At 38.1% G+C, this 21,167-nt stretch overlaps 1 protein-coding gene across 4 annotated transcripts in view; it reads left to right on the top strand.

Annotated features, from left to right (window-relative positions):
• Positions 1 to 107: 107 nt before the first annotated feature.
• The window catches only part of DMC1 (DNA meiotic recombinase 1), a 37,361-nt gene continuing 16,301 nt past the window's right edge, over positions 108 to 21,167 (top strand). Inside the window, exons 1-12 of one of the 4 annotated variants that reach the window (XM_079139222.1) lie at positions 108 to 152; positions 2,201 to 2,287; positions 2,956 to 3,000; positions 4,745 to 4,891; positions 6,645 to 6,727; positions 11,973 to 12,025; positions 12,991 to 13,032; positions 14,648 to 14,720; positions 19,141 to 19,232; positions 20,186 to 20,259; positions 20,387 to 20,501; positions 20,854 to 20,914. In XM_079139222.1, the coding sequence (XP_078995348.1) occupies positions 2,237 to 2,287; positions 2,956 to 3,000; positions 4,745 to 4,891; positions 6,645 to 6,727; positions 11,973 to 12,025; positions 12,991 to 13,032; positions 14,648 to 14,720; positions 19,141 to 19,232; positions 20,186 to 20,259; positions 20,387 to 20,501; positions 20,854 to 20,914 (836 nt within the window). In that variant the 5' untranslated portion in view covers positions 108 to 152; positions 2,201 to 2,236. Of the gene's footprint in view, positions 153 to 618; positions 812 to 2,200; positions 2,288 to 2,955; positions 3,001 to 4,744; positions 4,892 to 6,644; positions 6,728 to 11,972; positions 12,026 to 12,990; positions 13,033 to 14,647; positions 14,721 to 19,140; positions 19,233 to 20,185; positions 20,260 to 20,386; positions 20,502 to 20,853; positions 20,915 to 21,167 lie in introns of those variants that run through there. The other 3 variants (XM_079139220.1, XM_079139221.1, XM_079139223.1) reach the window with 3 other exon arrangements.

Genomic DNA, 21,167 nt, shown 5'->3' with positions numbered 1-21,167 from the left:
GGGATCTATTTAAAACTTCAAGCCAGGACGAAGAAAAAAAATCATTCTCCATCCTGAATGGGCCTTGGGTGTGTCAATCACAGACAAGAGAGGCACACGCTGAGTGTCAAGGAGAAGAGAGGGAAACGGGGAACACCGAGGCGCGAAGCCAGGTAAGGAAAGCATGGAGTGAAGAAAGTCGTGGGCAGTGGGGAACAGACCCCCACACCCGACCCCGCAGCCCAGGGTCAACATCTGTGTCCCCTCTCGCCCAAGTCAGCCACCTGCGCACTGCACACCTCCCCGGTCCTAAGGTCCCCCATCTCCGAGACTGCCTCGGCTCAAGGGGCACCCAGCCCTCTCCTCCCACCAAGACCCCCTCCTCAGCACTCTTCCTGCACACCACCCCTCCCTCATCCCAGCACGCCACCCCCAGCAGGCTCCTCTCTCGCTCGCCCCACTCCCCGCCCCAGTCCTGGCTCCGCCCCCACTCCCCGCCCGCCCCTGGTCCTCTCCACGCCCCTTGCTTGGCCGTCTTGCCCGCCGACTGCGGGCCCGTTCGCTCTGCGCCCCGCCCCAAGTTCCTCGCCCCGCCCACCTTCTGCGCCCCGCCCACTCCCCAGTTGGCGCTAAACCCTCTGGTCCGCGACGCCCGGGTCTCGGCGTTCGGGGTCCGCCCTAGCGTTCTACGTCCGAGTTAGAATCCTGAGCTGAAGGCCGGAAAGCCTAGGCTGCGGGGAGGGGTTCACCCGGAAAATCTGGTGGCGCCTGTGGGTTCGGGGGCGTTGAGTGACCGAAAGGGAAAGCGTGTGGAGACTGAGGGGAAACGCAGGCTGTGCGGGAAGCGCGCCCCTTCCTCGCGGGTGGTCGCCGGGTCCGGGGCTGGCGACGGCGTCCCGCCCCAACCCCGGGAGGGAGCCTGGGGGTCCTGAGGGGCTTCCCGCCGCGTTTCCAGTCAAGGCGGGCCGAGCCTTGCGCGGCCTCCCTGGGGCGCCCGGGCGGGGGCGGCCTGGCCTCCGAGGCCGGCGGGGACCTGGTGCCCGCTCGCCGCTCCGCGCGATGGGAGCGAGCGTTTGGCTTCTTCACGGGCCGAGCGGGGTGTGTTGGTGCCCTGGGGCGCGGTCCGCGGCCAGCCCTGGCTGCCTCCGAGGCGGAGGTGGAACCGCCCAGAAGAATGATACGTGGACCAGGTTTTATTGTAGAGAACCTGATTTAAAAAAAAAAAAAAAAAGATTCTACAGTGTTAAATTGAAGACTATTTACTGCCCCTCAGCCCTGCTTTGTCCCCCAGGACTGGGGGCTGAACCCGGGGCGGCTGTCACTGAGCTCCCTCTCCAGCCCCTGCCAGTTTTTGAGGCAGGGTCTGGTCACGTTGCCCGGGCTGGCCTGGAACTTGCCCTCCTCCTGACTCACAGGTGCGCCCACTACACCCGCAGCACTGATCTTATATTGACTATTCACTTATTTTTACAAAATCTTTAAACTAGTCAATACTGCGAAGCAAAATATCGCAAATGATTTGTCAGTTACCCGAGCTCCTATTCACTATGATTAAGCAGGAAAGCATTCATTATACATGAGAAAAAGTAAATCTGTTTATTGAGAGTAGTCTAAATTGAGGTGAGGTATGCACAGAAGAAAGCCACAGCATGGAGATTCTTAGGTTGATGTTAAACAGAAACCTAAAATGTTAAAAGTAATAATTCTCGGGGGGCGCAGTGACGCTCGCTTGTAATCCCAACGACTTGGGAGGCTGAGGCAGGAGGATCGCAAGTTCAAAGCCAGCCCCAGCAACTTAGCGAGGCCTGAAGCAACATAGCAAGAGCCTGTCTCAAAATAAAACATAAAAAGGGCTGGGGATGTGGCTTTGTAGTTAAGCACTCCTGGGTTTAATCCCTGGTACCGAATAATAATTATAAAAAACATTCCAAATAAACAATGAAGATATTCTAGTCATAAACTTCAATAGGAATTGGAAAATGATAAAAAGTGAACAGTGTTAAGGAAAGAAGAAACTAAGCTTCCACATCCCCCCCCCTCCCCCGCACACACAAAATAATGCCACAAACCCAACAGAAAAGATCTTAGACCAGCCTGTTTTTCCAAAGCGTTTCTTCCGTCTTTGGTGACTTTGAAATGAAATCAAAGAATCTTTTAAGCAGAGGATTTTTTTAAAACCATATGAACTATAACTACTTCCTAAAAACATTTATTTTCCCAGAATTGACTCTTTTACTGCTGAACCCTTTGTTTCAACATGAAAGAGGATCAAGTTGTACAGGAAGAACCAGGATTCCAAGATGACGAGGTATAACAAATATGTTGAAAAATACATAGATATTCAGTCATTTCACACACAAAAATCAAGTTCCTTGACTTAGCTACTATATTTGGAAATAGTAGAAATAAGAAATAGTTATGTATTGAACAACTTGGTTGTCAAGGAGTGTTAAGAGTGTTAACTACTTACCAACTGCCAGTGAAAGGATTTTTGTTTTGTTTTCGCAGCGCTGGAATAGAACCCGGGCCCTCATGCATGCTAAACAGTGCTCCGCCCCTGAGATACACACCCAGCTCTGTATGAAAGCATTTCAGTAACTCAACTGGCTGGCCATACTGGTACTGAATAGCAGTCTGGTCCTAGGAGATGGAGAACAAAATTTGGAGGGGAAGAATGTTGAGAAACCATTTTAAAACAGATCAAATGTTCCACTGCTTTGGGTAAAGGTTTTAAAAGTTCAGAGAAGCCATGGCAAAGGTAATTGGCTTTGCAGACCTTTCAAAGTTGGTGCTTCTTCTAAATATGTAACAATGGGTTTGAAAAAACATCAATCCCACCTCAGTCTGCCTGGAAAAGTGGAATTTGAGGCATTTGGGGGTAACCTGTAACAGTGAATTAACTCTTTAAAAAATATGAAACATTTGGATAAGAAGAATCTAAACTCCCTTTTTTATTTTCTGTTCCATTTCCTTTAGGAATCTTTGTTTCAAGACATTGACCTATTACAGAAACATGGAATTGTAAGTAGTTTTTCAATACCATGTTAAATTGTCCAATTCAGAGTTTCTCATAGGCATCTTATAGGCATTTGGATGATTCTTTGTATATTTTGCAGGGTGGGAGGGTGGCTGTCCTATGCTTTGTACAGTGTTGAGCATCATGCTTAGTACTCCAAAACAACCTGGTTCCAGTGTGTGACCCCCAAAGTGCCCTGAAACCCTAACAAAGAAGTGGGCAGACCCAGGATTGCCAAGTGCAATGAACTGGGGGAGTTACTGACAAAAGCACAGTCCTGGACATCAGGAAGACCAAGCAGATACCCGTAATATAGGTTAGAAGGAGGGTATTTATGTTGGTTAAAATGAAAGTGACTTCATCCAACGATAAGGACACAGTATGCCCCAAGAAAATAAGAAGCAGAAGTCGTCAGGACAGTGAAGATATTTAGCAAAGAAATTTAAGAGGGAAAAAAGTATAATAAAGTTAGTTTAGTGATAAATTTTTAGTATAATTTTTGATACCAGTATAGAAGTGAATTCTGTAAATAATGATATGGGTGTGTTTAAGGGAATAAAGCTTAGAATTTTCGGGCTCTGGTTTGTCTTTAGAACCCTGGAAGGGGTCCTCAAGGGGCATTGCTGGCCAGTACCTGAGTCATAACAATTTATGTCTGGGGCAGGTGGGCAAAGCATGCTTCCTCCATATTTCAGAACAAAGTCCTGCTTTCTGATGTCAAAAAAAAAAAAGTTACTTCATCCAGTCTGGAATGTTTCTGGTTTATCTTTAATATCAGAGAGTCAGGCACATTCCAGGGACCAGTTGTAAAGCTCCACATACCACCCTCATGGTTTGGTCTGTTTATAGTAAGCTGGAAAACTATGCAGGAAAAAAACAGCTTGTATTATTCTGGGGCAATTATGGTGGGTGTGGCTGTGGTCATGTCATGTCAAGCTGAATCCATAAAACTGGCCTCCACTTACTCATTTCATGCCAGTAACACACGATACTGTCACATGTACCCAGGAGTCAGAATTGTCCCTCATTGAGAACCACTAATCCAGTTGGAGACGTTCAGAACTTCCTCTAAAACCATTAACCATTCCTAATCTGCTTGTCTAGATTTATTCTATTTATTATCATAAAATTTAGTTCTATTTGTCAGGCGACTGGATTAAATGATGTTGACAGAAATGCAAACTTTGGGTAACAAACTAGGTAGATGTCAGCAGTAAACATTGATGGTAAAACTTCACTGACATTATCTTTTGAAATCCTCCTATCTAAAGTCTTTCTGTTGTTTTTAGAAAATAGAAGCAAGAAAAAATGCTAGTCTTTTGGTGATCTTTTTATTTGCATTCTCCTGGGGCAGAAGGGAAAAAAATCTTTCAAAAATTTAGAAGAACATTTTAGTAATGAAGTTCTATAGAAGGAAGGAGCTGAACTGAGGGGGAGAATGTGTGATAAATTTGTTAGTTTTCCTACCAACTGACTTTTCTTTTGAATTCCCTGTTACATTGCCATGGTCTCACTAACATTCTTGGGAAATCAGGGCACAGCCAGAACATTTGGCAGCCTGCTGGGTATGTTCTACTCAGACATTTCCAGAACATTTGGCTACAAGGTGGGTGGGTTCCACCTGGTTGCTTGTATAAAATTGGCATCGTGATGGAAGGAGATGGACAGGAAAGCACATGACATACATAGTACGGGAGCCTTTTAGACTGGCATTTTATCAATCTGTTGTGCCCATTCTTTTATTTACAGAACGTGGCTGACATTAAGAAATTGAAGTCAGTAGGCATCTGCACCATCAAAGGGATACAAATGACAACAAGAAGAGCCCTATGCAATGTCAAAGGGCTTTCAGAAGCGAAAGTGGACAAGATTAAAGAGGCAGCCAACAAACTCATTGTAAGCAAAATCCATTCTTGCTGTTTTAGTTTAGAAGGGCTTCATGAGTCTTTGTAGCCTTTCTCATTATGAACATGAGAAACTATCATGGGAATTCTGAATTCCTGTAGATCACAATATATGATTCTCCCAAGTTAACATTTTAATCATTTTGGTTCCAAAGCAATATGATCAATTTCTGAAAGATTGAGGTAGGGGGTTAAGAGACCTGGAACACTAATTAAGGTAAGTATCTTTACCAAAATTTTCCATTTGTCTCCCTTTATGGTACTTCTGGCTTTCTGTTTATCTACCGTCCCTTCTGTCACTCATTTTTTTCCCATTTTCCTCCTTACTCTTGTCTTATCTTCTGAAAGATACCTAAAGCTGTTGCAAAGCACTCAGTACCAAGGCAGTTGCTCTCTCCTGGTGTAGGCCAGTTGATGAAAGAGCATCGGGTGAGCAAAAGGCTAGCGGTGGTCAGGTCTACGTGTGCAGCTGAGATAGATATGACCATGGTGATGCTCACTGAGGCAGCTGTGCTCAAGGAACCATACCCTCTAACTGGGCCCATGGACTATGAGTGGCCCATGCAGCTGCCAGGCAAAAACATATATGCCTTTGACCCAAGCTTTTGTGTGGAGCTCTTGGGGACCACTAGAAGTACCAGCTCTGGAACCAGGAATGTGCAGAAAGATAGTCACCAAGATTAAGCCACTTCATTTCTGTTTGTATGTATGAGTCTCAGTCCCAGTGAGTACAGAAGCTGTCTTCACCAACAGCCCTTTGGTTTCCTCCTTCTTCAGAGGCAGTCAGGGGTGGAGAGAGATCAAAGTGGCACTGTTGTCCTGAACCTGAAAAAGACCCAGCTGTACTACTTTGAAACCACCCCACTGCTGTAGCTTTGGATCCACTCAGTGTATTCACAGGTCAATTCCATAACTGCCAGTGTATCTAAGGAAGCATTCACGCAGTACCTGGGAGCAGTTTGGGAAACTACTACTTAATAACTCCTAGACATTAGTCTTCTTTTCTTTGGAAACCAAATCTCATTATCAAAGAAAAAAAAAAAAAAAAAAAACATCTTTTTCTCAAGCACCTTTTACTGCGCCCAAAGTCTTATCCTTTCTTAGTGAAAGCTAGGCCTGGGCTTGCTCTTCCGTCTTCTAAGTTTTCTAAAGTTTGAGAACAATGATCACTATATGGAATAACAAAGGGAAACACAATTGACAGCACAGGGATCCACACTCACCACTGCACTGTGCAGTTACACCACTGCCCAAGCTGTAGCTCATTATCTCAGCAAATATGTAGTGTATATATCTACCATGTGAAAAAATGTTGAATAATGAAAATAGGGATTTTTGTTCTCAAAACTTTTAGAGCCAGAAAAAATGATAATGTTGAATGAAATCATCTGAATCATTCAGTAAAATGCCATTCTGTTTTGTGCCATAAATATATTTCATTTAATGTTCACAGCTACCATATGAAAGAGACACCATTTGATCCAAAAGTGAAAACTGATTTACAGCATTATTAAGTAATTTACCCCATATATACTAGTAAGTACCAGAGATAAAATTTGAACCTAGGAAGGGTGACTCCAAAGTTAGGTTTTTAACGATGATCTGGTCTGCCTTCAAAGATGACAGAACTGTAGCTTGTACCAAATGATGACCTTGATAATTGAGCATATAGTTTTTGGCAGCATTTGAAAATTACAACCACTATCTTATACCATTTTTGAACCTTTCCTTTTATCTTTCTGTAGGAACCAGGATTCTTGACTGCATTTGAATATAGTGAAAAGAGGAAGATGGTTTTCCATATCACCACTGGGAGCCAGGAATTTGAGTGTGTATCTCAACATTTTTTATAACCACTAAGTACAATCTTTGGAATACCATGTTTCTTTTCTTTATCTGGTTGTTATTTCTACTAAAATTGGTATAAATAGCTTCTTTTTTTGGAGTAGTTTGTGGGGGTTTTTTCCCCCCAAAATACAAATGGAAGCAAATTACAGACTGCTTATAGGAACAGGATTAAATTTCTTCCAAGAAATTCAGACCCAAAATATAAGTGATTTCTGAATCAGTCTATGCTAATCTAGAAACTATTTTTAAAAATCACTTTAACTTTTTATTTCCTTTCCTTCTCCACTGATGAAGAAAGTTTCATTTCACTTTTTGGGCTTAAAAATCAGTCGTTAGACAGGTGTGGTGGTGCACGCCTATAATCCTAGCAGCTCTGGAGGCAGGAGGGTCACAAGTTTGAAGTCAGCCTCATCAATTGAGCAAGGCTCTGAGAAACTTAGCAAGATCCTGTATCAAAATAAAAATTAAAAAGGGCTGGGGATATGCTCAGTGGTTGAGTGCCCCTTGGTTTAATTCTTGGTACCAACAAAAAAACAAAATCAGTTATTAGGAGTCAGATGTGGTGGTCCATGCACGTAGTCCCAGCAACTTGGGAGTCTGACAGGAGGATCACAAGCTCAAGGCCAGCCTCAGCAACTTAGTGAGACCCTCAGCAAATTAATGAGACCCTGTCTCAAAATATATAATAATAATAGTAATAGTAATAATAATAAAATCATATTATTATTACAATAAAAGACTTAGATGTAGCTCAGTGGTAAAGCGCCCCACGGTTCAATACCCAATAACCAAAAAAGAAAAAAAAAAAAATCAGTTGTTAGATTGAATATTTTAAAATAATCCAGTATTGATTTTGTATTTCAGAAGGGACAATTTTAACACTTTTTTTTTTTTTTTTTTTTACTATTTTATGATTCCTAAGACATCATCTCAAACCCATACAAATTGACTAGAATGGGTTTTTTCCCCTACCTTACTAGGTAGAATTAGTCTTTAAGTTAGAGTGGTGTTCAGGAGCAATTATAACAATAGTAGTATTTCCTCAAAGTAGTCCTGAAAACCCTGGCTTCGTAAGAGACTGCAAGAGGAAAGGATTTTATAGTCAAATATACCTCCATTTTGGATGTTCAATAAACAACTGAGGCTTGACAGATCCAAAACCAAACTTCTGCTCTTTGCCCTATATCTGCTCCTCCTGCAGGCCCCTCATCTGAGATCTTTTCACTGATCTTCAGACCTAAAATCTTGGTGTCATTCTTGCCATTCTTCTCCCCACCCCTCCCGCCCACACACACTAGCTGTAATCCATTAACAAATCCTGCCTTCTAACTAATCTGTTTCCTTCAGACCTTGCCCCAATTGTTTATGCTTTACACAAGAACCAGAATGATCCTTTTATCTATGTATGTATTTTTTTGGTACCAGGGATTGAACCCAGGGGCAATGACCACTAAGCCATGTTCTCAGCAGTTTTCTTTTTTTATTTTGAGACAGGGTCTCACTAAATTGCTTAGGGCCATGCTAAACTCACATGGTAAACTCACAGCTTGTGGAAGCTGGCTTTGAACTTGCAGTTCTCCTGCCTCAGCCTCCCAAGCCACTGGGATTACGGGCATGTGCTACCCACCACCCTTTAAAAGGTAGATCAGAACGTGATGCTCTGCTCAAGACACCCCAGTGACTTCCCATTTTACCCAGAGAAAAGTCAAAGTCTTCTCCAATCTCTACTCTAATCTCATCTTTTATTCTGGTTTACTATGTACCTGATACGCCTACTTTACTTAGAATGTATCAGATACACACCTGCATCAGGGCCTTTGCGTTCAGTGTTCCCTCTGCCTGGAATACTCTGTCCTCGTGTATCTACATGGCTTGTCATTTCTTTCAGGTTTACTAAAATGTCACATCTCAAGAAGTCCTTCTCTGATCACTTTATTTGAAAATGTAAACTCCCCTCCTTTAAACTCTGTAGTCTTTATCCCATTTCTCAATCTTATTTTTATTCATACCATTTAATAATGTCTGACATGCTAACTTATTTTTCTCATTTATATTTTTGATTAATTAAATTTTTTGTGGTGCTGGAGGTTGAACCCAGCCGCACATATACTAAGCCAAGTACTCTACCACTGAGATATCTCCCCAGCACTTTACTTTTATTTTCTGACCTCTCTCTAGAATGGAAGATCCATGAGTTAAAGGATTTCAGTCTCTTTTGTTCTTTGCTTAATTCCCCAGAGATAAAATGGTTCTCGGTAAATATTTTTTGAGTGACCGAATGAACACATAATGAATAAAATAAATTTAGGAAGTACAGTCTACCATATATTCTTCTTGGAGATTCACCGTGCCCTCTGGCCTAGTAAAGGATCTATGCAATCCTTCAGTAAGACAAAACACCTTTCTAACCTAGCATTACCCCATAGAACCTCCTCTCTAACCCTAGTGGAAGAGTCTTTAGGAAATCCTGCCTCAAGGCAAATTGATCAAAATCAGGATGATCAACAAAACATTTGATTCTGGTGACAACTTGATATTCTCCAGTCGCTCTGCCTGATGGCTTACCAACTTTTGCGCTTTATAAATTAATACTATCACTGTGAGTCTTCTGGTGTCATTGATGTTTGCTTTTGGGCACAAAAAAGATCACTCAGGAGCTAAGTTCTTTTTTTTTTTAATTAATATTTGATTCATTAAAATTTTTCTTAAACTTTTAAGTCCTTTTATAAATCTAGTAAATTTAAAGAGGGATTTTATGATATGGTTAACTAAATTTCCTTAAGCAATTGAAGTTATAGTATATTGTATTTCATCAACCTAAAAATAAACTCCAGAGAGACAGGTGCTCCAGAATAAGTGAATTCACTTGGGATTAGCAGAGAATTGCAATTTGGAGTACACAAGCTACGGCAGGCACAGGCATATCCAGGAGGGTGGGGGAGAGGAAAAGAAACCAAAGATTACAAAGACCAAAAGTTACAGGGGACTGTTACTGGAGTTGGTGTTAGCTTATTGGTTGGGACAGCCACTGCTAGGCATGCGTCCTTGTACAAACATTCCATCTGGAACATTGCAGTCTTGAAGTTCTCCCAATAAGTCCTATTATTGGACCTATTACGTGCAGGAATGTTTTGTAATAGGTCTTGTTTGAATCTTGTATGTGTGAGGACTTCTATTCTGTGGACTTGTCAGGTTGTTTTGTAGTTTGACATAGTGACTGGTACTGGCAGCTCTCATAATTTCCTTTATGAACTTTGTCTAATTATTAATAAGCAATATCTTCTCAATTACCTAAATATCTTTTGAAAACTAATAAGCTTATGAGTATAGTGAGACTTTGGTAACTCGTAAACGTTCAGATACTGTTTATAAACTTAGTTATCAACTTAAAAAATCATAGTTCTATGTCTTTTAATGATCCAGATACTATTCTGTTATTATAAAAAGACCAAATTTTCTTACATTTTAAAAAGTTCTAGGAACAAATATAAACTCATCATGAAAATCACAATGAAAATGGGGCTGGGATTGTGGCTCACCTCACACATGGGTTTGATCCTAAGCACCACATAAAAATAAAATAAAAAGTATTGTGTCCATCTACCAAAAAAATTGTTTTTAAAAATTACTATGAAAATGGTAAGTTGTGGGTTTTAATTTTTATCTCTATTTTTAAATCTTCCTAGACATAAAAACATTATTTCTACATCTAATTCTATATTTTCCTGAGTTTCACAAATGAAATAATTATATTATCCCAAATAATCTGGGTACCCTCCCAGGCAAATTTTAGGGTCACCTTTTCAGCTTGTTGATATTGCATATCAACCAGAAATTGTGTCTGGTATTTTTCAGAACTGTTGCCTTGCAGGGTGGTTTTTCACAAGATGAGGGGACATAAGTAAAGCTCTCTTTAGTAGTTGCCTGACCTGTTACATCTCCAAGGGCAAGGCCTCCAAATGGGTGATCTCTCAACTTACATGTCCTTTAGAGTTAAGTTACACAGGTCAGTATCTAGAGTTTTGTGTTCTTCATTGAAGTCTGCAGACCTCACTAAGTTTGTATGTAACTTCCAACATTGCTTCAATTTACATTTAAATTGCTCTCTTAAACTAGAAAATGTAAATCTACTGGAGTATCCCTGTCTCCTAAGGCTTTGATCAGTGATCACATCCCCAAAGACTTACTAATAGAAACTACAAAAGTTTTTTTTATTTTAAAGTGTTCCTACCAGGTGTTAGCACAGTTAACACAATGTTTATTATATTTAATGAATGAATGAGATCATAACTTAGATTTAGTTCTTTTCATATCAAGAACATTAAATGCACTAAAACATTGGGTTACCAATTAAACATATGCTATCAAAACCTGGCAGTTATTCTTCTGACTATTAACATTACCTATAACATCTTTAAGCATTTTCTATTTAACATGTTATCCATAAAATTTGATTTATATGAGATAAACCAATCATGATGACGATCTCTGAATTCTCCTAATATCTGCTTTTTATGTTTCTCATTGTATTGAAAACTGAATATTCAGTTGACTTTTAAAAACATCGGCCCTGCACAATTTGAAAAATCCAATTAATAACCAATATCATTGGTTTGGAATGTAGCTCAGTTGCAGAACATTTCTCTAGCATGTACAAGGCCATGGGTTCAAACCTAGTACTGTAAAACAACGACAAATAAAGACCATATATTTTAATTGCAATTCATTTCAAAAGAATAGTGGAGTGCCTGTAATCCCACCCACCTGGGACACTGAGGCAGAAGGATCACAATTTGAAAGCAGTGTGAGCAACTTAGGGAGACCTTGTCTAAATAATTAAAAAACTAATAAAAAGGGCTGGGGTTGTGGCTCAGTGGCTAAGAGCCCCTGTGTTCAATCCCATGTGCCAATAAACAAACAAACAAACAAGCAAGCAAACAAACAAATAAATCCTTACTTACCCATTTACTTTTGATATCCAGAACTAAGAATAGCAGGCTTATAAGTTGCTTTGTTGCTCCACCCGCCCATAAGCAGTATAGAACCTATGATCTAAACAAGTAGGGTGCCATTTGTTCAGACTAGAATTCCTGTTCATGTTTGTAAAAACAGGTAGATGGTGGGGATGGATGGATGGATGGCAGGTTACCAATATATAAATTCTTTCTCCTTTCTTTTAATCTCTATTTCTATGCCTATTACTAATGCTTTCTTTCTATTTCCAGTAAGTTGCTAGGAGGTGGAATTGAAAGCATGGCAATCACAGAAGCTTTTGGAGGTAGGTGGAACCTTAACATTTTGTTATATGAAATATATATATATACATTTATGCATATCTATGTACATACACATAATTAAACAAACAACAGTTAACAGACAAGTTCCTATTTTGAAGCTTATGATGAAATCTCAATTATGTTACAAGATCATTTTGGGCTGCAAATTCATCCATTAATAGATGGAACTTATTGACATTTTTCATCCTTTTATCTGTGATTACTACAGAAGGGAATAATGTTTTTTCTCTTATTCCATCAAAAAGTAATTGACTAATGAGGTTGATCTTACATCTAAACAATGTATATTCCATGAACATAGAGATTTGTTTCTCTCTTCCCTGATTATGTACTCTCATTTTTAATTACAATTCATGTATAACTACATTATATACCACATTTGATAATTCAGTATTTGCTTTCCTTGAGGAACTAAATTTGTTTTGTTGTTTCTGTTGATTTGGGGAACTAAATCTGGTTTTCATTTTTTTTGTTGACCCAGGTCTAGTGGCTTACCTTTTTCTGTATTTACTGATACTTGTGAGCTTATTTTTTAATTTTAATTTATGAGAGTTCCATGAACCTAAATTGGTAGGTAGGGAAATTTTCCTATAGCGAGACCTAGCTTCTGCTGGTTAGGGGTTGCCACCAATTTGAGATCCTCAGTTCCCCCTTGAGGATCTCAGTTCAGTGGGAGAGCCCTGGGTTTTCCTTTGGTGGGGGTCCTAAACTTTCATTATGTAAGTATTCCCATGGAAAACTGATAGTTCTGTGGGAAAAATTCTATTTTTTAACTATTGGTATTCATACATGCAGAATCCTTTTTGATACAAGAGTGAGATGACTTTTGGAGTGAGATGACAGTTGGGAAAAAGAACAATAATATTTTGAGGCCATGTGTAATTTTTAATGAAAATATATAAAAACTAACTATGCATGTTTTTATTACCATTTCTATATTTCACAGAATTTCGTACTGGAAAAACTCAACTCTCTCATACCCTCTGTGGTAAGGACACATGATAACAACAACGTAATTGCAGTAATAATTATAACTTTCAGTTATTCAGCCTTTACTATGTGCCTGACACTGTATATAATCTCATAATCTGAACAAATTTGTAAGGAAATTGAAGCTCAGAGAGATTAAGTTGACTGCCCATGGTTACACAGAGACCAGAGCGGGTTTTTGAATGTTTAATACTTGAGATGCTGTTGTATGTGTTGCACCATGAACACCTGAATGGAAATAAAGAGAAGGTAAATTGGTAGATAAGTGTGTTTGAGAGGAGAGGCATCCACTGTCTCAATTTTCCCCATTCCATCTTTTCTATATCATTTTATAAGAATGACACCAAATCAGGTTGGGGTTATAGCTCAGTGGTAGCACATTTGCCTAGCACATGTGAGGCACTGTGTTCTGTCCTCAGCACCACATAAAATAAATACATAAAATAAAGATTTTTTTTTTTTAAAAAGAATGACACAAAAATCTGTTGACACCTAGAATCCTTTACTTTCCATGAAGTAAAGTTGACCCTAAGAGAGACTTAAAAACAATTTTCCTAAAACAAAATAAGCAAAATATCTCCTTTTTCACAAAGACACTACTTTGCATTTCTTTGACTTACACAGAACAAACTGGAATCAAAATGTCTGACTCCAGTCTTAACTTTACCATTAATAGGTGTGTGACCTTGGGCAAATTGCTTTACCTCTCTAATTTTCTTCATTAGTAAAATAGAAATAATGATAGTGCCAAATCTTAGGATTGCTTTAAAAAGTAAATGAAATGATACACATACTTGGTATAAAGTAACACCCTGGTGTTAATTATTGCAGTATAAAGAACAAATTAATTTTAAATTTTTGACATACATTAATTGAAAAGTAACGTAAATGAGTTATTTTACATAAATTATATTTGCCATCTTTTAAAAATTTTTTTTTTTTAGTTTTCAGTGGACATTTATTTTATTTTTATGTGATGCTGAGAATCAAACCCAGTGCCTCACATATGCTAGGCAAGTGCTCTACCACTGAGCTACAACCCCAGCCCCATTTATCATTATTTCTTATGAAAAGAAAATTAGTGGCCAGATGCAATGGTGCATGCCTGTAATCCCAGCTACTAGAGGTTAAGACAGGAAAATTGCAAGTTCAAGACCAGTCTGAGCAACTTAGCCAGATTCTGTCCCAAAATTAAATTTAAATATGACTGGGAACATATCTCAATAGTATTGTACTCATCTAGCATGTGTGAATGAGCCCTAGGGTTCACTCCCTAGTACTGCCCAACCTCCTCAAAAAAAAAAAAAAAAAAAAAAGCAATATTTGAATTCTACTTCCTTTTCTTTGGAACAACTAAATTGCACGAGTATTTCCCCTAGTGAGAAATGTTGAAATTCTTTATTGAATTACTGTTATCCCAGTAGAATATTTATTATTTCACCACTGATTAATAAAATGAAAACACAGTGTACTGTTCAGAAACTAAAGGATCTTTTTTTCTTTGCTAAATTTACTAAAGAATTGCAACCAGCATAAATTCAATGTTTATTTATATATTCATAGTGCAAAGTTTATTTATTCCTATTAATATTAATTTTTTAATTGCTCCCTAGTGACAGCTCAACTTCCGGGAGCAGGTGGCTACTCAGGAGGAAAGATTATCTTCATTGATACAGAAAATACTTTGTAACCCTTTTATTTAAACAAGTTGCTATTGCAATGTGATGTAGTAATGTGACTGACAAAGAGAGTTTGTTTGAAATACATAATTTTTGTAATCATTCCATATATCATCAATAACAAGAAAAGCCAAGGAGAAAAACAATTACTGGTCAAGTTCTCAAATCACTTTTTAGTTAGATTTTCATTCTCCAAATGGGTTTGGTGTAAAACTGACCCCCCCAAAAAAAGTAATTGAGAGGAAATTATATCTTACTCATTTTAATCCTCTTCTCCAAAGTATTTACTCATAGAAGGCTTATTAACTCATTCAAACTATGGCCTCAAAGGGGAAATATGGAGAGAAAGAACACGGAAGAAGGGCAGAAGCTGTTTAGGCCAAGCAACGCAGTGATACCCTGTCTCTAAATAAAATACATAATAGGACTGGGGATGTGGCTCAGTGTTGAGTGCCCCTGAGTTCAATCCTCGGTAGCCCACCCCCCCCCCCCAGAAAAAAAAGAGAGAGAAAGAATTGCAGTTTATTGGAATTGTGAAGTTGTCCAGAATACAAGGCTAGGCTAGAAAGGTCAGCCATGAAGGCTTTAAAACCACTTGTGGGCATCAACTGAATACTTTTGCAAAAATCTAGGCAAGTAATGAGAAACCTATCTAAGTGGAAGAGGGACAAAATAATAATAAAGAAAAGGACAAGAAACAGGAAAATTGATAGGACTTAATGATTACATTTGTAGACAAAGGAGCAGTTTGAGAAAACTCTCAGGATTTCATTTAGATATTGGGAGAATAATGAGGCTAACAATAGAATTGGGAAGATTATGTTTCAGAGAAAAGTGATGTTTCATTTTAATGTGCTGAATGTGAGGTACAGGAGGATATGCAAATGGCAGTAGGAAATACTGAACTCAACTTGAAGAAGGGGTAGGACCAGAAATATGGTGGAGGAGAACTTGGAAGAGGGAAGAGAGGAGAACTAAGGACACAACTTTGAGGTGTGCCTATATGGAGGAAGAGGACTTAAATGAGGAACTTACAGAGGCAGAGGAGTAAGCAGAAATCTGGTTGTTGAAGCCAAGCAAAGGAAAGTTTCAAGAATAAAAGAGTAATCAATAATATTATACAGAGGGAGAGAGAGAACTTTGGAAAGTATAGACTGTAAACTGAGAAATATCACTGAAATTGGTAATCAGTTCAGGGGTTAGGTTGCAGTTGGGTGAGGTGATGGAAGCTTTTTACAAATAAATACTAAGGAAGTGAGGCGGTGTGTAATTGGCCAGTGGATGGAAGATGATATACAGTAGTAGGAGCAGATATCAGGTTTGGAGAAAATTCTTTGCAGTCATAAGGAAGACCTGCACGAGTTTGGAAGCCATGCACAATGAAAGCCCAGCCTGCTTCTCCAGTCTCAATTCTCACTATTGTCACTATTGGAAGCAGAGAGATGAGTATGTTCTAGTGTAATTCCATTGCTTCTAAAAATGTTTTGCTATTAAACTTTAAAAACACTGTATTTCATCAATTATATAAACTATAAGATTTTCATTCCTTTGTTCATTAAGGTTTCTTAATGAACATCCTCAAATCTTTTTCCTTTTCTTTCATGTATTTTTGTTTTGCTGGAGTACCTACTTAAGTACTTCTTTCAGAAAAAGTAATCCAGGTAGTAACTTTGAGCCCTGGTATCTCTGAAGTTGTCTTTATTTTGCTCTCATTCTTGGAAGTTATTTGACTGGTCATAGAGAAATTCACACATCATATTTCTATCCCATTAGGTATTTGTCCCTCTGTTCTCATTTTAGTCTTTCTGAATCATGCAAATCATTTCAAAGCCTCTTTTTAAGGCTCTCATTTCAAAGCCTGCTTTTTCTAATTTTCTTTAATTACCTACTTTAGAAAACTTTGTCTTTTGTTGTAGTTTTGGTTCCAGGGATTGAAACCAGGGGTGCTTAACCAGGGGCTACATCCCCAGTCCTTTTTATTTTTTATTTTGATACAGGGTCTTGCTAAGTTACTTAGATCCTCAATAATTTGCTGAGGCTGGCTTGACCTTGTGATTCTCCTGCTTCAGTCTCCCAAGCTGCTGGAATTACAGAGTGCGCCACCCTCCTTGTCCTTGATTTATTATAGAATTTTCAAATTAAATACTCATGTAGGAGAAAACAACCAAAGAACAGTTTGAAGAAGACTTTATTGGGGAATGCGACACAAGTAGACTCTGAAGCAGACTTGTAACTTGGGGAAGGATGGTGGAATGTTGTATAGGCTTTAGCAAGACTGGAGCTCGGCTAGTTTCAGAAATAGTTGATTAAGGATAATCCTCAGAGGAAGGAATTGTTCTTGCAGATTAGCCACTGAGTGGACAGTTTGAATTTTGTCAAGAAAAATAGTAGTAGTCAAGAGCTAAGTCATAAACAAGGATGGGAGGGCACTGTGGCAAGGGCCAGAGTGAAATGTTCTCATTCTTTCAGCGTCTCTCACATGTGTACTGTTGTCCCCTATATGTTTATATTTTATCTCCATTATGTTTTAAGCTTACTTAGGGCATAAATTGTCTTATGACTTCTTATATCCTTCAAGGGTTTTGCATTGGTAATTTGTTAATGTGGTAATCATCCAAAATGAAAATCAATTAGTAAATATTTGTAGATTGTTTTGAAACCCCTTTTCAATGTAAGCCCAACTTTTTTAAAAATATTTTTTAGTTATCAGTGTATCTTTTATTTATTTATTTATATGTGGTGCTGAGGATCGAACCCAGGGCCTTACACATGCCAGGGAAGTGCTCTACCACTGAGGTACAACTCCAGTCCAAAGCCCAACTTTTATACTCCTATTTACATAGTATCTAAGTTTTGTAGACATTTTTATTGCCTTTTTCAATTTTTGTTTTGACTTGTCCATCAAAAACATCTACTGAGTATACTCAATAGCAATGAAAGATTTTAGGTGGCTGTCTTTGAAATTCTAAAGAGAAGAACGTGCATAGTACATTAGCACACAGTTGTCAGAGCTGGGCACGGTCCACACACCTGTAATCCCAATGGTTTGAGAGGCTGAGGCAGGAGGATCTCGAGTTCAAAGCCAGCCTCAGCAAATGCGAGGCACTAAGCAACTCAGTGATACTCTGTCTCTAAATAAAACACAAAATAGGGTTGGAGATGTGGCTCAGTGGTTGAGTGTACCTGAGTTCAGTCCCGGGTAAACTCCCCCCACCCCAAAAGAAAAAAAAAGAATACAGTAGTCGGGAAATCCTAAAGACAACTCAATTCATCAACTTAATTCATGTATTAAGTTAGTTGCAAGATTTTAAGGGCTGGGATGTAGCTCAGTGGTAGTGTTGTCTACCTACATGAGGCCATAGGTTCAATCCACAACACTGCAAGGAAAAAACAGGAATTATAAATGGCCCTCACTTTATAGTATGCATAGTCAATGTTAAATTAACAAGGTAAGCAAAGGTGAAGTGAGACAATAGACATGCATTTAATTTTACTTCATTTCACTTCAGACATATTGTTAGGATCATCAAACATCTAGGAATAAAATGTTTATTACTTCTTTATAGTTTATAGATACTAGTGGTTATTAGCATCTTCCAGAGCACTGTTGGCAGGTATACTTAATTTGCATGTCTATGAATTTAGTAATTTCAGAAACCTAACAACTCCTTTAGAAAAGGGTGGATTTTAAACTACATATAAACCCAAACCCTGCATTGATTATTCCCTTGAATAATTAATTGAAATTACTTTCTTGACCCTTTATTTCATATAGTAAAATTTTTTACTTGTTGGCAACACTGAATTCATGGCATATTAAACTATTTCATTTTGAACAGATGAGGAATAAGAATAGAATGAATCAATTCTTTTTAAAGACACAAATTATAATTCAGTGATACTACCCTTCTGGAATACATCTATTTTTACAGAACTGAGACCCAAAGAGACTCATGAACCTTACTTTCTAGATTTTCTCTTTCACCTGTTTTGCTGCGTAATCCCAAGTCACTTGCCCAATGTTTGTCCTGATTTGTAAAATGTAATACAGGCCATAACTAGCTCCAAGCTTATTGCAATATTTAATTCATCACCTCCTCACCATTTCTGTGATGGTTATCACTGTGTAAGGCAAATTCAAGCATTTATGAAAAATAAAATCTGGTACAGAATTTAATGGTTACTAGCATCCTCCAGAATACCTTTGTGTGTACACTTTTGCCTCTGTTACTTTACTAACTTAAGACATTATAGTTTAGGGCTGGGGATATAGCTTAGTTGGTAGAGTGCTTGCCTCATAAGCACGAAGGCCCTGGGTTCAAATCCCCTGCACTACAAAAAAAGAAAAAAGACATTATATTTTGTAGTTGTTGTCTAAACTTTTTTTGGAATTGATTTATTGGATCCTTAATCTTGGCAAACTCCAGCCGTCCAGATCGCCTTCGGGACATTGCTGATCGTTTCAATGTAGACCATGACGCAGTACTGGACAATGTGCTCTATGCACGTGCATATACCAGTAAGAGCCCCATGTGATTGAATGCTTGGATTATTATATGTTGGCAGTACTCAGAGGCCCTGGTTGAGTCATGCCCATATTCCTGACCCATAGAAATTGTGAGATAATAAATGTGTTTTGTTTTAATCTGCTAAATCTGTGGTGAACTGTAATGTAACAATAGATAATTATTACAGTCAGTATTACTGGACAAAAATGTCTGTGATTTAAAATTATCCACTAGGGGAGGGGGGAAGGGAAAAAATAACAGAATGAATCAAACAACATTACTCTATGTAAATTTATGATTACACAAATGATATGCCTTTATGCCATGTACAGAGAAGCAACATGTATCCCATTTGTTTACAATAAAAAAAATAATAAAAAAATAAAATAAAATAAAATTATCCACTAAAATAGAGTTTCTAGGGATAAATTTTATAGTATAATACTTTTAAAAATGTTATTGTTTATTAAATTTTTTAAAAAGTTAGGCAGCATTGATTTACAATTTGAGTGACACAACATTTGAACTGTTTTTCCTCATTTTATTTACTTTTCGTCAAATAGTTTGCCCACAATTTTTTTTTTATCATCCACTAAGTCCTCAGGTACTAAAATGCTTTCAAATAATTTCTTATTCTTTGTCTTTGAAATACAGAGTTGTGTGTGTGAGTGTGTGTGTGTGTGTGTGTGTGTGTGTATGTGTTGTTGGATATTGAATCCAGGGCCTCATGCAAATATGTGAGATATGAGCTCTACCCCCAGCCCCCAGAGCAACATTCTTTTTGAATGAGGTAGCATTTGCCATGCATGCTGAGGCAGAATATGCAATCATGTTTAATAAAGTCATAAATAATTAAGAGACTCCTTCAAGGACTCTTTGTTGCCTGGTTCTCAGGGACATGAATGGTCTTTAGCCTCTGCTGCTCCTAGCTTTTCTAATGTTTTCTCACTGTATTTTCCATTAGGTGAACATCAGATGGAGCTACTTGATTATGTAGCAGCAAAGTTCCATGAAGAAGCTGGCATCTTCAAGCTCTTGGTACAAGCTTTTAAACATTACTCACTCATATAGCTCTTTAGCATATTTTTCTCTTAATTCCTATATTTAAATGGACTTATTCCCTCCATTTTTGAATGCATATTTATTTTACATTAATCCTGTGCAGATCATTGATTCAATAATGGCACTTTTTCGAGTGGATTTCAGTGGTCGTGGGGAATTGGCTGAACGACAGCAAAAATTGGCCCAGATGTTGTCACGACTTCAAAAAATATCAGAAGGTAGATCTTTAAAATAAAATGGCACTATCCAAATTGCTAAATATGTTTTGCCGAGAAGCTCAGAATAATGTCAGGAGGTAATATTTTTTATCTTCATGGAAATATAACTTTTTAATAAATAAGAAAAGGAAAACATTTTTTAAAAAGAAATACAATTCTTAAAATAAAAAATATTGATTCTGACCTCAATAATAACTTTAAATAAACTAATTTTTGTTATCAATGAAAAATAGGAATATGATCTTGTTTGTAAAATAATGTGTAATATTTCTAAGTTCTGAAACCTAAATGATGAACTTTTTATCTTTATATTGCCCTTTTCTAAGTTTCTTAATTTTATTTCTTGATGCAGAATATAATGTGGCTGTTTTTGTGACCAATCAAATGACTGCTGATCCAGGAGCAACTATGACGTAAGCCCCAATATTCTGCTTTTGTTTTTCACAGGTTAATATCAAAAGATTTAGAGTGTAGAATAAAATAATTTCAAAATAATTACCCATGATGTGAGCACAAATATATCACAAGTCACTTTATTTGCAGAGTACATAGGAATTCATAATTGTAAATATTAAGTGTTACCCAGAATCTGTTTTTCTCTAGCTCTTTGTGAACTAAATCAGTAGTTTATTCTGCAGTACTGTGGGCTCCACTTTGATCTAAGAC

This window comes from Sciurus vulgaris, assembly GCF_902686455.1.
Source record: "Sciurus vulgaris genome assembly, chromosome: 5".
NCBI classification, from domain to species: Eukaryota; Metazoa; Chordata; class Mammalia; order Rodentia; family Sciuridae; genus Sciurus; species Sciurus vulgaris.
Note: the sequence above shows the minus strand (reverse complement) of the source record. Positions and strands in the feature narration are given on the sequence as shown.